The 13,736-nt window shown below is 34.5% G+C and overlaps 2 protein-coding genes and 1 non-coding gene across 6 annotated transcripts; 1 reads left to right on the top strand and 2 right to left on the bottom strand.

Annotated features, from left to right (window-relative positions):
* Positions 1-642: 642 nt before the first annotated feature.
* LOC115716737 (ABC transporter B family member 28) lies at positions 643-5,856 on the bottom strand. 3 transcript variants are annotated; one of them, XM_030645626.2, is made up of 17 exons: positions 5,387-5,856; positions 5,085-5,272; positions 4,546-4,569; positions 4,309-4,410; positions 3,908-3,998; positions 3,489-3,589; positions 3,319-3,369; positions 3,110-3,238; positions 2,666-2,728; positions 2,314-2,593; positions 2,061-2,209; positions 1,885-1,974; positions 1,633-1,767; positions 1,504-1,560; positions 1,365-1,421; positions 952-1,233; positions 643-850 (listed from the first exon to the last, which is right to left on the bottom strand). In XM_030645626.2, the coding sequence occupies exons 1-16, from the start codon at positions 5,787-5,789 to the stop codon at positions 997-999; spliced, it is 2,157 nt and encodes a 718-aa protein (XP_030501486.2). In that variant the 5' UTR covers positions 5,790-5,856; the 3' UTR covers positions 643-850; positions 952-996. The 3 variants fall into 3 exon arrangements, with proteins under 3 accessions (XP_030501486.2, XP_030501485.2, XP_030501487.2); XM_030645625.2 differs by having other exon boundaries at positions 958-1,233; XM_030645627.2 differs by having other exon boundaries at positions 978-1,233.
* Positions 5,857-7,221: 1,365 nt separating this feature from the next.
* Positions 7,222-7,292, top strand: TRNAG-GCC (transfer RNA glycine (anticodon GCC)). Its single transcript has one exon. It is a non-coding gene; the product is annotated as a tRNA-Gly (tRNA).
* Positions 7,293-7,386: 94 nt separating this feature from the next.
* On the bottom strand, positions 7,387-13,736 carry LOC115717132 (uncharacterized). 2 transcript variants are annotated; one of them, XM_030646082.2, is made up of 9 exons: positions 13,483-13,736; positions 12,339-13,393; positions 11,817-12,163; positions 9,380-10,462; positions 9,121-9,276; positions 8,638-8,992; positions 8,490-8,560; positions 8,253-8,375; positions 7,387-8,108 (listed from the first exon to the last, which is right to left on the bottom strand). In XM_030646082.2, exons 2-9 carry the CDS (start codon positions 13,228-13,230, stop codon positions 7,803-7,805), a joined length of 3,333 nt encoding a protein of 1,110 aa, XP_030501942.2. In that variant the 5' UTR covers positions 13,231-13,393; positions 13,483-13,736; the 3' UTR covers positions 7,387-7,802. The 2 variants fall into 2 exon arrangements, with proteins under 2 accessions (XP_030501942.2, XP_060972223.1); XM_061116240.1 differs by having other exon boundaries at positions 12,339-13,261.

Here is a 13,736-nt window from a genome sequence, read left to right as displayed (position 1 = left end):
GTCTTGCCAGATTGGTCATTGGAGAGCCATATTACTAAATTAGTGTCTTTCTCCACTTTACAATTGCGACAATTCAATTATTATTTTGTAAAAAAATATATATTTTTTCGTTGAAAGATATAATTTTAAAATATTTACTAAATTCCTTTAAAAAAGAAATATATATAATATATATTTACTAAAATAATTTTTTTTTGGGACTTTTCTAAATTTTTTACTAATGTAGCCACTTAATTTCACAAAGATGTTTGGTTGGTTTAATGTTACGTGGTAGAAATTAACTATTCAAATAGAATAACCAAACAAGATAAGAAGTTTAGCCATAAATTTTCATTAGACTATTAAGCATTAATATTTTAAAGTATTTATTTTAAAGCACGAATAATAATATATGTATATACTTAATTTATACCAAAATTTAAACAAATATGTATAACAAATCTTTTTTATTAGAAGATATTGTCACATAAAATATAGTGCAAATTGTGTGATTGGTTGAACCTTACTTCCATAAACTATTAGTTCGAACTTCGAAATGTTCAATTCAATTCAAATAAAGCTATTATAATAACAATAACAATAATAATAAATTATCTCAAAAAAAAAAATAAAAACAATAATAATAATAAATACAAAGCTTACTTACACACTAATGAAACTTATAATTGATTATTACTTGTGAGATAAATTATTCAAGGTTGGGATATATATAATATGTAGTGCAATTACTATTTACTACAACCTTTTATTATGAAGTAAAGCTCAATAATGTTATGAAGTAAAGCTCAATTATTTCCCCCAACAACCCAAGCCACCATTGAAATGAGCTGTAAAACTTGTATAATTGGACCTGTTAATTAATCCAATGAAAAATGAATCAGTACTGAACTAACATCTCCAAATTTATAGCATTAAATAAAACTTTTATGATTTTTGATAGTTAAAACTCACATGTACCTGGAATGGACTAAACATACCAGCAAATATTGAATATTACTATTCAAATGCTAGCCTTTGGGTTCCAACTAATTGAGCATATTGACCTTTTTTAGCCAATAACTCAAAGTGTGTCCCAAGTTCTACAATACGGCCCTCCGAGCAAAGGGCAATCATATGAGCGTTCTGGACGGTGCTTAACCGATGAGCTATTACCAATGTCGTCCTGCCCTTCATCAAGTGGTTTAGAGCCTCCTGAACTAGGCGCTCGCTAACTGCGTCTAATGCACTCGTTGCCTGTGCCCAAGAACAAATTAAAATTAGTCAGTCTAAAATGGGACACAGGAATACTGGGTGGAGCTTGTGATTATTTCCTTTCATCTATTCAGTTAAAATTTAGGTGTTTGATATGATAGCAAAATACTTGCCTCGTCGAGTATCAAGATTGGTGCGTTTTTAAGCAGAGCTCTCGCAATAGCAACTCTCTGCAGATCATTTCAGAAAAAAAAAATATGTCATGAACACTTCTTCTTACTTCACTCACTCTCTTTAACTTCATTGTCATACCTGTCTCTGACCCCCGCTAAGTAGGCCTCCACGCTCACCTACTAGTGTGTCATAACCCTACAGCATAAAAAAAATTAAGTAAACAGGAAGACACACGATGGCAGATGAAAAACGCCAAAGTTTTTTAACCTGTGGGAGGGAAATAATGAAGTCATGAGCATTGGCAGCTTTTGCTGCCTTTATCACATCATCCTTGGAAACAATTTCATTTGGAAGCCCGTATGCAATATTTTCCCCAACAGACACCGAAAAGAGGATAGGATCCTGTATTGTTTAGCATCCACAAAAGGCATCACATCATCAACTAAATGTTAAAAGAGAGAATTATTCTAACAACTTGGAACAACAGCAACAACAACAGTTGAAGGATATATTTCGTACTTGATTAACTATAGAAACAACACGAGCCCATTCCCTCTTGTCAAATGTTCGGACATCCTCCCCTGCAACTGTGATGCGGCCCTGGGTTGGCTGCAAAACATTATGCATAAAAATTCTTTAGGCTATGACAACCACATTAAACCTTCATTTTGAAACTGAAAGTAGAAAGAAAGAACCTCATAGAAACGAGCCAATAACTGCACTATTGTACTTTTCCCTGCACCACTTGAGCCAACTAAAGCAGTAACTGTTCCACACTTCAGAGTTAAGTTGAGACCATTTAGAATTCCCACGTCAGGTCTTAAAGGATAAGAAAAATACACATCTGCAACATATTAAGAAAAAGTTATTGTAGTAACGGTCTGGAATGTGAATAAGGCAGTCATTTTTAGCAAACTTAGATGAAACTAAAAGAACTATTACAAATACCTTCGAGACAAACATCACCAGACAGTGCTAAGCTGCCAATATCAGTAGCTGATTTAAGATTTGACATATAATGCGTATTTACAGATAAATTTTTCTCACTTGAACTATCATCAATGAACAATTTATAGTTTTCATCATTCAACTTTGTTTCCCGTATTTCCCTTTCTAAACCATAAGCTAAAGCTTCGTCAATTTCTACCCCAGATAAAACTGAATTGATTCTCTCTATAGCTGCAAAACTTCCACGGAGATCACCAAATGTGTTGACCAGGCCTTGAACCTGAAAGACAACTTACTTTAAAATAACAAAAAAAGAATCACACAAAATTATTTAATACAGATATTGACTTACAGCAAATGTTAGTGTGAATGTGTATCCAATAAAAGAGGCCACAATTCCAATCGATAGTTCACCCTGCAAGTGAAAAATGTAACAAAATAACAAAGATTAAAATATACATATTGGAGGCAGATAAACTATATGAATCTTGTCATCAAAGCTACACATGAACTTGAAACTAAATGTCATTAAGATCGAACATTTTTATTAGCACAAGTTAGGGGTTATTTTATACATAAAGTAATCTAATTAATTAATCTATTTACAAATAGAAGTACACATTTTTGTGTTTCTTAGCTAAAGTTGGAAGCTGAATAAAAATTACGCTAGTCAAAACAACAATCCAGAAAGAACAAAATATTTAATTAATCTAATCATAAAGATGGATGATGAGAATGAGGGATGAGTCAGTTAAAAAACAATTTGGAAGATTTATTTAAGGCTACAACTTCCTACCGCCTTCACTTTGCTTCCTCCAAGGCAATAGAGTGCAAATAGAGAAATAGAAACAGCGACTCTGGTTAAAGCTTCATTGACAGATTTGAAAGTCCCAAGCTTTATTCCACTCCTCTGAAAAGCCAGGACCTGCAAAACTTCATGATAAAATGATGAGGGCAGGAGCAAGCTTTTGCATCTGCATAATCAATATGCTAATTTTACCTTACCTGGTTACCAAACATCCGCATTTGGTGCTTTTCACCACCGAAGGATCTTACCTACAACAAAAGTAGGATACCCTTATATTCAAGATTGACTCGAAACAGAATGATTGGCCTAAATTTTCCGCCACATAATGACACTAAACAGCTATTTAAAGAACACCATATCCACTTACAGTACGAATTGCAGAAAATGTTTCTGTCACACAATCAGAAATGGATGCTTGGGCCAACCCATGAGCTTTAAAAACAGGCACAGTTGATCGCTTGTACACAGCTTTACAAAGTTATCATAATCAGCAACATGATAGAAACCATGAAACAGGTAAGTTTGTGCTAAGAATCAGCAGCCAGTGATTTAAGAACATAAAAATATCAAAATGGCAATTGCAGATAATATTATAAAGAAAAACATCAATAGAACATCACAAGTTAGGCCAATTATGTACCAAATGCCCAAAACACATGCATAACCAAAGTTAAGTCCTACCTACTTCCAAAGCAAATTAGATTACACCAACAGAAATAATGGGAGTAATAAAACAATTATTCAACTAATTATACTGACTACAATTTAAAAATGAAGATAACTTACCAACTAAAACCGATACAACAAGCATCAAAACAGCAAGAATTGGTGCTAGTTGAGGAGCCAAAGCAAACAGTATGCAAATTGTTCCAATAACCTACAAGAGAAGGAAAAGGAGAACAATCACAACATGATCATAAATCAAAGAGAAAACTGGCGAAGATACAACATGAATAATATCCTGAAAATGATATGATGTGGTTTTAATAATGTGAAAAAATCATAACTAGCCTGCTATGTAATTTGATTCGACAAAAACAAAATGCATTTCTGAAGCAAAATTCAGGGAAAGTTTGGTGCCACACTAATAAAAACTGAGCCAAACCCATTAAAAAGAACTGCATGTGTGTGGATGCTCAATCGTAGGCAAAGTAAAGCTCACTTGTCTTTGGTGTAGAGTTTCTTGCCTCAGTAAATGCCCGGAGTCCACGGTCCCTTGAAACATTTTCACTCACAACATTCTTAAGAGAGCCCAGATCAGAAGTTAACAGACCTGTGAGTTCACCAACCTATATAAATGTAAAATCCAAGTCAATCATACAGTCATAATTTCAAGAGATGAATAATTAGAAGAGAGAGAAAAAAAACAGCCAAGACCCTTCAACCAAAAGAGCATGAAAATCAAATTAAGCTGATGGGCATACCTTATAGCGGTCAAAAAACTCGATCTGCACATTGAAAAAAGAGAATCAATTAACTAAAATATCAAGTGCAAAGTAACTTTCATGCCCAGTTTTAATCAAAGAATAATGTTTATCCCATGACAAACTTCACAATCAAATTCTAGATATGAACACCAGCTTATTTATTATGTTAAATCTTTATGCTATTATACTTTATCATATCTTAACCAATACACATCTTGATCCTAACATTTGAAACAACCAGTTTGTGCCACCCACACACACTGCTAAGACAATTGTTGAATTGCTAACAAAATAAGAAGATTAACGGTGCGTTTGGAATTCCAAGCTACTGTGTAATTGTAATTGAGTGTAAATCGGAGTAATTTGCTCAACCAGATAATGTCTCAAATCTCAATTACCATCTCCAATTCTTAAGTCCCCTAAATATATAATTACAAATTACAAAATATCACTATTAACTTTAAATAATTAATGCTCATTTGTCAAACATTAAAATAAGAATTCATATACAATAACTAAAGTAAATCCAAACATACCTTCTGAATCAATACCCTTCCAAAAATCTGTGCTCTTAGTGTAGACATAACCTTCTCCCAAATAAAGTTCATATTTACAATAAATATAACAGTTAAAATAGGTTCCAACGCATAAAGAACCCCAACTTTGCTTAGCAAACTCCACAACGGCTCAGGGTTTGCACCAATCAAAACTTCAAAGAAACGCCCTGCACAAAATTCAATTCAAACATCAGCAATTATTAACTAAGAAACAAACAAACCAATACAATACAATACAGTACAGTACAGTACAGAAACAATTCAATTCAATTCAGGCTCACCTGAAAACAAGGGCATTGAGAGAGTACAAGTAGTGCAGCCAACAAGAGTAAGCAGCAACAGAGCCAACCTTAGCTTGTGTTTCAGTAAAAGCCTAAAGAGAAGGCTCCACGTTACAACGCTCGGCGATGGCTGCTGCTGCGGAGGAGAAGGAGGATTTGTATCGGAGTCGGAATCATCGAGTTTTGAGTTTGATTCGTTGATAATGGCGTCGGAGGCAGATACGAAAGCGAATGCAGTGGTCTTCTTAGCTGAGCAGAAAAAGGTGGGGAAACGAGGATGGTGTGAGTGTGAAAATGGCGGGAAGAAGCGAGGAAAGCGGAGAGAAGAAGAAGAAGGAGATAGTAGTATGGAGTTGGTTGTTGTAGGGATTGGAAAGCGAGCAAAAGAAATTGCAGAAGCCATGGAAGAGAGAGAACTCTATAGAAGGTGTCTGTTATCTCCTTTGTTTGTAAACCTTGTTTAGAAATTTTATTACTATTTATTTATTTATTTATTCATCTTTTATCTATTTCCATATCTAAATTCCATATAAATACTTAAGTTTTATTTTTAGCGGTAATAATACTTCAGTTATAATTATAAAATTTTTATAAATACTTCAAATTACGGTTAGGTAACTATGAAATTCTAGAAATATAATTTGTATTATTATTGCTAAAAATTAAATTTAAATTATATCGCACATTACTCTTATTATTTTAAAATGGTCTACGTTATGTTATTTTGAGATTTTCAAAAATATTTTATAATATAAAAAGTAGTATTTATTTCATTTTTAAAAAAAATAATTTATTTTATATGCATATAAAATAAAAGTTATTCGTGCAATATATTTTTTGAACACTATTTTTACTGTGTTAAATTTTTTAAAATTTTATAAAATATCTTAAATAATTATAAAAAAAAATAAATTAAAAAATGATCTCAAATATCAAAATAGATAAAAAAAAAATGCACAAATGCACTCATTTTATGGGAATGTTTTGTAAAATCAGATGTAGTTGCACAATTGTGATTATGGTTTTTATGTTGGGTAATGTTATTGAAGAATGTAAAATTTTACTTTGAGTTATTAGAGGATAAATTAAATTTTATAGAGCTTTTATTTTAAAATTTGATTGTGAATTCAGTTTGGGATGTCCCAACTAATTTGTTACTGTGTTTAGTAGCAAAAATGAATGGTAAATAAAATTGGATTTTCTGCTAAAAAATACAAAAAAAAATTGTATTATAACATTTTTAATTAGATGCCTTTTTCAATGATTTTATGAAGTTATGATGGAATAATTTGTTAAAGTAATTTTTTTAATAAAGATATGTTATAGTGAGTTGAGTAATGTGCAAAATAATCGATCACTATCGAATAATAAGACTCCAATTGGGTCACTCAAAATTATTCCATATTGCTTGATTGATTTCTTCTTTGATCAAAATTTCTTCACCTTTCAATTTTAAAAAAGTGATACTCAATTATGTGCATTAAGTTATCAAATTAATTTTAGGTTTCATATACAAAACAAAGAAACAAAAGATATTTACAATAAAATTATTTTAATATTTATAATTGTTACACATATAACTTTAATAAAAAAAAATGACAATAAAATTACTTTATTTTATAAATTAGACCATATATTTAATAATTACTATTTATTGTATTTTTTAATTAAAATATACAAATTTGAATAGAAAAACTACGAATAAAACAAAATCATAAAATAAACTATTTTTATTATTTTTTTTTATTTATAACAACAAATCATTATTACTAAATCACTTCTTCACAATTGTTTTATATGGTCATTAATATATAATTTGGTGTTACAAAACACAAGCACCAGTGGTCTAGTGGTAGAATAGTACCCTGCCACGGTACAGACCCGGGTTCGATTCCCGGCTGGTGCAAATTTTATACTCTTTTTGACTTTTTTTTTTTCAATACATTTACCAAAATAAATGTATTTGGGTGATAAACACAGCAAGAAATAGAAGAAATTAATTGGCAGAGAGAAGCAAAAGCAATATAAGAAATTATTTGTCAAAATTTACATCTACTTTAATAATAATGATGATAATGACTTTTATCTTATCTTATCTATGCCCTTTCTCAACAAAGACAAAGGCTCTCTCCTAACACAATACATTCTCTCACTATCAAGAAGAACAAATGTAATTCATATTTACATCATGTGTTGTACAATTTTCAGATCCAACCTAACAACCTGATTAGACGGTGTCGTAAGCCATGCTCATAAGTAAACTAACATGAACCCGAGATGAGTCCTACCAAAGAGGTTAACAATGTGTGGTGTTCCTTGAGAAGCTTTGTTTCTGCCTCTATCTGGATCTTCATTCACATTGGAATAAAGGCCTCTGAACTACGTAGTCCCAGTCTGGTCTGAACTAGCTGAGGCGTCACGGACGTGCTTGGCCTCCCTGCATCTCACTTCCGCTGGTCAAGCTCTCTTCGCTGGAATCTGAAGAAGTTCCGAAGTCCTCATCTGTGAGTATATCAGTTTTCCGTCTCTTCCTGATGTCTCTTACACCTCTTCCTTGAAGTACGAGTCTTCTTCGTTTTCTCACATTTCTTTTGCCCTTAGGGACCTCTTCTTTCTGTGATTCAAGGCTTTTGCTTTCCACATGATTTGTTGTTTTTCCTTTTCCATACTCGTTGTCCTCAGAATCCTCATCAAGCTTGCGTCTTTTCCTACTTGAATTTGTCTGGATAACATGAGATTAAAATAAAGAATGAGTACAGGTAAATATATAAATACAATTATTTTTCCTAATAAATTTGAGTGCAAGAGCAGTTTTGGTCATTCAATGTCACAAAACAAAATCTTAGGAATGTTCTTGCGCTCATACCTTGGGACCTCGATCAACCAATCTGGCCCATTCATGTCGATTTCTTAAGCAATCAAGAACAGCCTGCGAATGACTTGCATAAGCATAACGCTCTCCATTATGCTTCCTCAGGTTATGCCAATGCTGCAGAAAGGGACCGCAAACATAAAATAAGTGGAAATGTATTGAAGAAATTCATTCCATTCACTAAAAGCGAGAAGATGAAAATGGCACAAAGTTTAATAAAAGCAACCATACCGGCAACACAGCATTACATAGCTCCTCATATGTCATACGCTTGCCTTTGCTCATAATCTCATTAATCAATCCTGCATATGAGAATTGAATCAGAAAACAGCAAACACGGGGATGGCCATGACAATAAAAGAATTAAACAATCCGATACCTGGTAAAGTACGATTAACAGGGCCATCACCAACTGTGCCAGTATCATCATCAGAGGTATTTCTAGGTGAACTTCTTATAGAGGGCAAATTGCGCTCATTAGCCTCAGCCGATGAAGATGGCCCACCATTTGTAGTGGCAGCAGAATTAGAAGGTATATTCCTCTTGACAGTCTCCCCTGCAGCTGCAGATCCATTGTCTTCCTTCTTGGTAGAAGCCTCTGCAGAATAATCAGTATCTTGTCTTTTTGCATCATGAGAGGATGAAACTTTTTCCATTCTTTTAGCTTCGTCAGCAACCTCACGGGAACTACGAAAGCCATCTCTGGGAGCATCTCTGAATTTCCTTCTGGGAACCTATAGTCATGATGTTAAGATACAAGGAAAAAAAAAAACCATGATAGCAGAACCATGTAAACATACCTGCTGAAAGCAGGAGGAAAATGACCACTTAAAAACAAATGAATATCAGGTAAGAATCTTACCGAAATGTTATCTTTTGCTCCGGAACTTGATGTCCGCTTATTTAGCATGCTTGTTGGGGTTGGAGAAGGCTGAGGTACACTACCAGCATGGCGGACACGTGGCACACGGGGTACTCGAGGAGAGCTGTTGAGTTCTTGATGTAGTAGTAAAGCAAGCTGCTCATAGACGTTTATATAGATAGGTCAAGCAAAATTACTAGAATATTCTACTGTATTTTTCAAAAAAAAAAAAAGGGTAGAAGAAGAAGTCTGCTCTTACCTCCTCATCACTAAGTGTTGATGGAGAACTTGATAAAATAGGTGGACACACAGATGGCACATGATTTTGATTCATTTTCGAGGACTGTGAAGGTGGTTGGTTAAATTTTTCAACTTTTGGCGGCATCCCTGAAGCTGAACTTCTACTGTTTGTATGTATAGCTCTCTGATAATGGAGTGATACACTAGGATCACTAGAAGCTGAAATTATCGGAGTTGAAGAGGTCTTGGAAGAAGCACAATGTGTGCTATCTTTTGATTCGGTAGTCGCTTTCTTGGAAATAGAATCATGTGAACTCCTGCTTGAATGCACGGGCTTTGGAACAGTGTTTACTAATGATTTTGGACGCTCTTTCAAATTTTTCCTAGAGAAGTCAACCCTATCTTCGTCCCGGACACGATCTTTCCTTGTATTGCCATTACTGTCAGGTGTCATTGGTGGTTTAGCAATAGGATTAGCATTTAGATCAACAGATTTAATATTGTCAGAAGTGGATGATTTAGGAATCAAAAGAGTGGTTGAGCTGGAAGAAGTTTTTCCGGAACAAGCTACCAATTTACGCTGACTAGGTACTCCCTGAGAGTTTGGCATAGCTACTCCTGGATTAGAATACTCTTCAGGAAACCCAGAACTATGTTTCTCTACTGAAGCACTTTTCTGCAGGGTCAACAAACCTGTTTCACCCAATAATTGATCACCCTTATCTGTATGAGAATCACAAACTGCTTTAAAACTGCGATCAAGATGTTCCAGCTTCTGATCACTGGAATGCAAACTGCTTATTGTGGCATCTGACACTTTAGAAGATTCCAACATGTGACCTGAAGAAATTACAGGTTCTTTCGAATCACCACAAGGAGAAGATTGAATATTCAACAGAGACCCAGATTTGTCATCACGATCTTCCTCTTTCATTTCCAAATTAGGTTGTTCAGACACCAATAAAACATCACCACTAAAATCTTGCGCCTGATTGGCCTTAATTTCAGGTGTAATGCCAGGCACATTTTCAGCAAGATGTTGACCAATGTTTTTATCAGATCCTTCAGGGCTATCATCATCCAACTTACCAACAGTTGTGCCCTATCATTGAAAAGTAACTTACTTTCATCAAGCTTAAGTTTACTCAAATACATCAGAACACCGAATTAAGCGGCACCAATCAAACTAAAAGCACAAATTATTTGAACAAGAAGTTGAGATATCAAACATAGATTAAGAAATGTAAACGCACATATACACACAAAGGACACAGCCATGAGTTCAATAGTCTTTAGTCATTGTGTTGACATATAGCTGAATGATCTCAGAGCCAGACATTGTATAAAGTTGCGAACTCGAAAGCTGTAAAAGAAAAAAGAAAATGAACTTTCATGCTGGAAATTTTGTGAGAACTGCAGTTTAAATTTTGACACTCCCAGATCTTATTCAGATTTTCTTAAAGACCAGCTGGATTTTGTTGTAAAGGAAAAAGAGAACTGAAATTAAATCTATATAAATGAAAAGTGCATTTTTTCTTTTTTTTTTCTTTTCTTTTCAGAGAGGAGAGGGAGGCAGGCAGGCTGTTTGGGGAATTGTTTTGCCATCAAGTCTTTGCAGGAGATCTGTGAAAGAGTTAAAATTTAGGTTGGCCCCTATCACGGTGTTTAAAGGTTTTTCTTTTCAGTTTTATTGATAATTTAAGAGATCTTATGATATTTAGGATAGTTCAATTTCCATTTTGATGCTGGGTTTGTGCTAGATTATCTTATTTGTGTGGGACTTGTTCCTTCCCTGCTGTGAGAAATCTTCATATACAATATCTTATCTAATACAATTTTGGAAATTGTTACTAACAAAAATTTTCGGAAATTGCTAATACGTTAACAACATATTTCTTTTGTTTAAAGTTATAAACAGTAATGGCATTTTGTAATATTGTATTTAGAAAAAATATGACATTGAATTATAACAAGCGACCTACATTTTTCCTAAGGTTGTATTCATGTTATTTTGCAATGGTTTTAAAAATTAGAAACGTGTGCACACAGAGCAAAATAAAATAAATAAACAACTCATGACTACCAGTAATTTTAAGAAGTTTCATCGTTCATCTTTTAATCTTTGCCAACTTAAATATTTCACCAACATATCACTAATCATCTCATTTGAAACAGCCTTCATTCAGATAAAAATCATCTCATTTGAACCAGCCTTCATTCAGATAAATCCTAGATATTTCTATATGCTACACTAATGGTGGTCAAAGAGTGAAATACAAAAGTGGTGTGTCATCTAGTACACTTAAAGAACTCAAGCAATCTGTTAGTGATATAATCCTAGAAAGATAAATCATTTTGTAACACTTCCAAATTGTGCTTTCAAGCACCAAAGAACTGAAGATGAAAAAGAAAAAGATGACCAACAAAATAATTGTGTGAAAGGGTATGAAAAGTACCTCTGCTTTCATATGAAGTTTTCCAGTATTATCATGTCCAGACGATGACCCAACTGCACCATCACCTTTAGGAGATCTTTCTATCACGGCAGGAAACTGATGGCCAACCTTCTCTTCCTTCGATCCAGTACGAATTGAAAAATCTTGTGTAGATATGTCAGATGATAAGACTTCTGTAGAATGCTTTCCAGCATTACCATGAGCAAGACGTCCATCAGATGCAGGATCTCTAACCACAGTTTCCTTCAAATTCTTGTTCTTTGTACTGTGACTTTCACCTTTGGAAAACTTTGGAGCTCTGTCTTCATAAAATTGCAATTGTTTTGCATCACTTGTTGATGTAAACACTAGTGATAAAAATGAAAAACAGAAAAATTGGAATCAACAGGCACACATGAGCTAGAACAGTATACAAGATGTGATACACGGTTAATATTCTCATCAATGAGTGCATAGTAGAATAAAAAATCTTATTAGTAGCATAAAATGAAGATAAATTTCAGCATTCCATAAAAAAACTACCTGTTCTAGAAGAATGTGAGCCTCTTCTGTTAGAAGCATCAACCTCTTTCTCAGCAGTTCTTGCTTTCCTCTTCCCACTTTTATCTTTAGATGTTCCCGAATCATCTTTCTTCCGCTTACCAGAATTTAACACCACAGACCGAATTAGGCCACTCTCCTTCATCCCATTCTGAGCACGCCTAACATCAAGACCCTCACTCTCCCACTTTTTTGTCTCTTTCAAAGACAATTTTCGGTCACGGGCAGCTTCCTCATCCCTCCCTCTCAAACCAACCAAAGCAGCCATTGGAGCAGCAAATACAGTCTCCTTCGATAAAGAAAACAGAACACCTGCCCCTTTATCTACAGGATTCTCATTGTCATCATCCAATTTAGCATCATCTTCCTTTTCATCCCAGCAAGGGAACTCCTTATATCGAAAATTGAACTTCTTGGGTACATAGCCAGTGCACTTCCACAGCTCTGGAGTAAACACAGAAGGTAACCCACCAAACAGAGCAGGATCACCCCCAGGAATTCCTTGAACATGTACTCTCTCCTCCATTGGAATATCAGTCCAAAGCCTAAAAGGACGGCGAGGAGGTCCATTAGGTGCATAAGAACCCTCTATTCTAACAGTTTTAGTAGGAAGCTCAACCAACAATTGTGCAACCTCAGTTTCTTCGCTCTCATTCCTACTATTCCTGATCTTACATTTATCACAAACAAATATATCATCTCCCTTCACATATTTAGAGCACCGTGTATGCACCCAAACACCACACTCATCACAATTAACCATCTCCTCTCCATCATCAAAATTAACACCACATACACAATCCACAGTCCAAGAACCATCAACCCAATCATCAGGAGGGTCAGAACTCTGGAGACGATGCGACCGGCCTTTCATCTCTTTCAACACCCCCTAATTACCCAAAAACCTACAAACAGAACTACCGCTATAACCCTAAAAGTTCCATAAATTCAAAATTAACAATAAATTGCCTCAATTCGCAAACCAAATATAGTTCCAAACACCCGTTCAAACAAAAATTAAGGTATAAAACAAGTACCTGGGAATAAAAACTCTAGTATTTAGATTAACGAAGATAAAGAAAAGAAAAAAGAAGTCATTAACGATAAATTGTATGGAAAAACGAACCTCTGGGATATTGTACAACCAGAAGAAGAAACCTTTCAAATAATGGTTAAAGAGAGAAAGGTCGCTCTATGGCTATGGCTGAGGATATTCGCAGTCTGTCTCCAAAGTGGGTCTTGGCTTTCTTGGCAAAGCTTTTGGGTGTTTTCTCGGGCGAAAATGGCGTCTTCACTTTTTTTTTTTTTTCTCTCTGTCTCGCAGAAACTGGCGGAACTGAAAAAGATAGATAATCTCTGATTCTGGGTTTAGATTTGGCG

Source organism: Cannabis sativa, chromosome 5 (assembly GCF_029168945.1).
Source record: "Cannabis sativa cultivar Pink pepper isolate KNU-18-1 chromosome 5, ASM2916894v1, whole genome shotgun sequence".
NCBI lineage: Eukaryota > Viridiplantae > Streptophyta > Magnoliopsida > Rosales > Cannabaceae > Cannabis > Cannabis sativa.
Note: the sequence above shows the minus strand (reverse complement) of the source record. Positions and strands in the feature narration are given on the sequence as shown.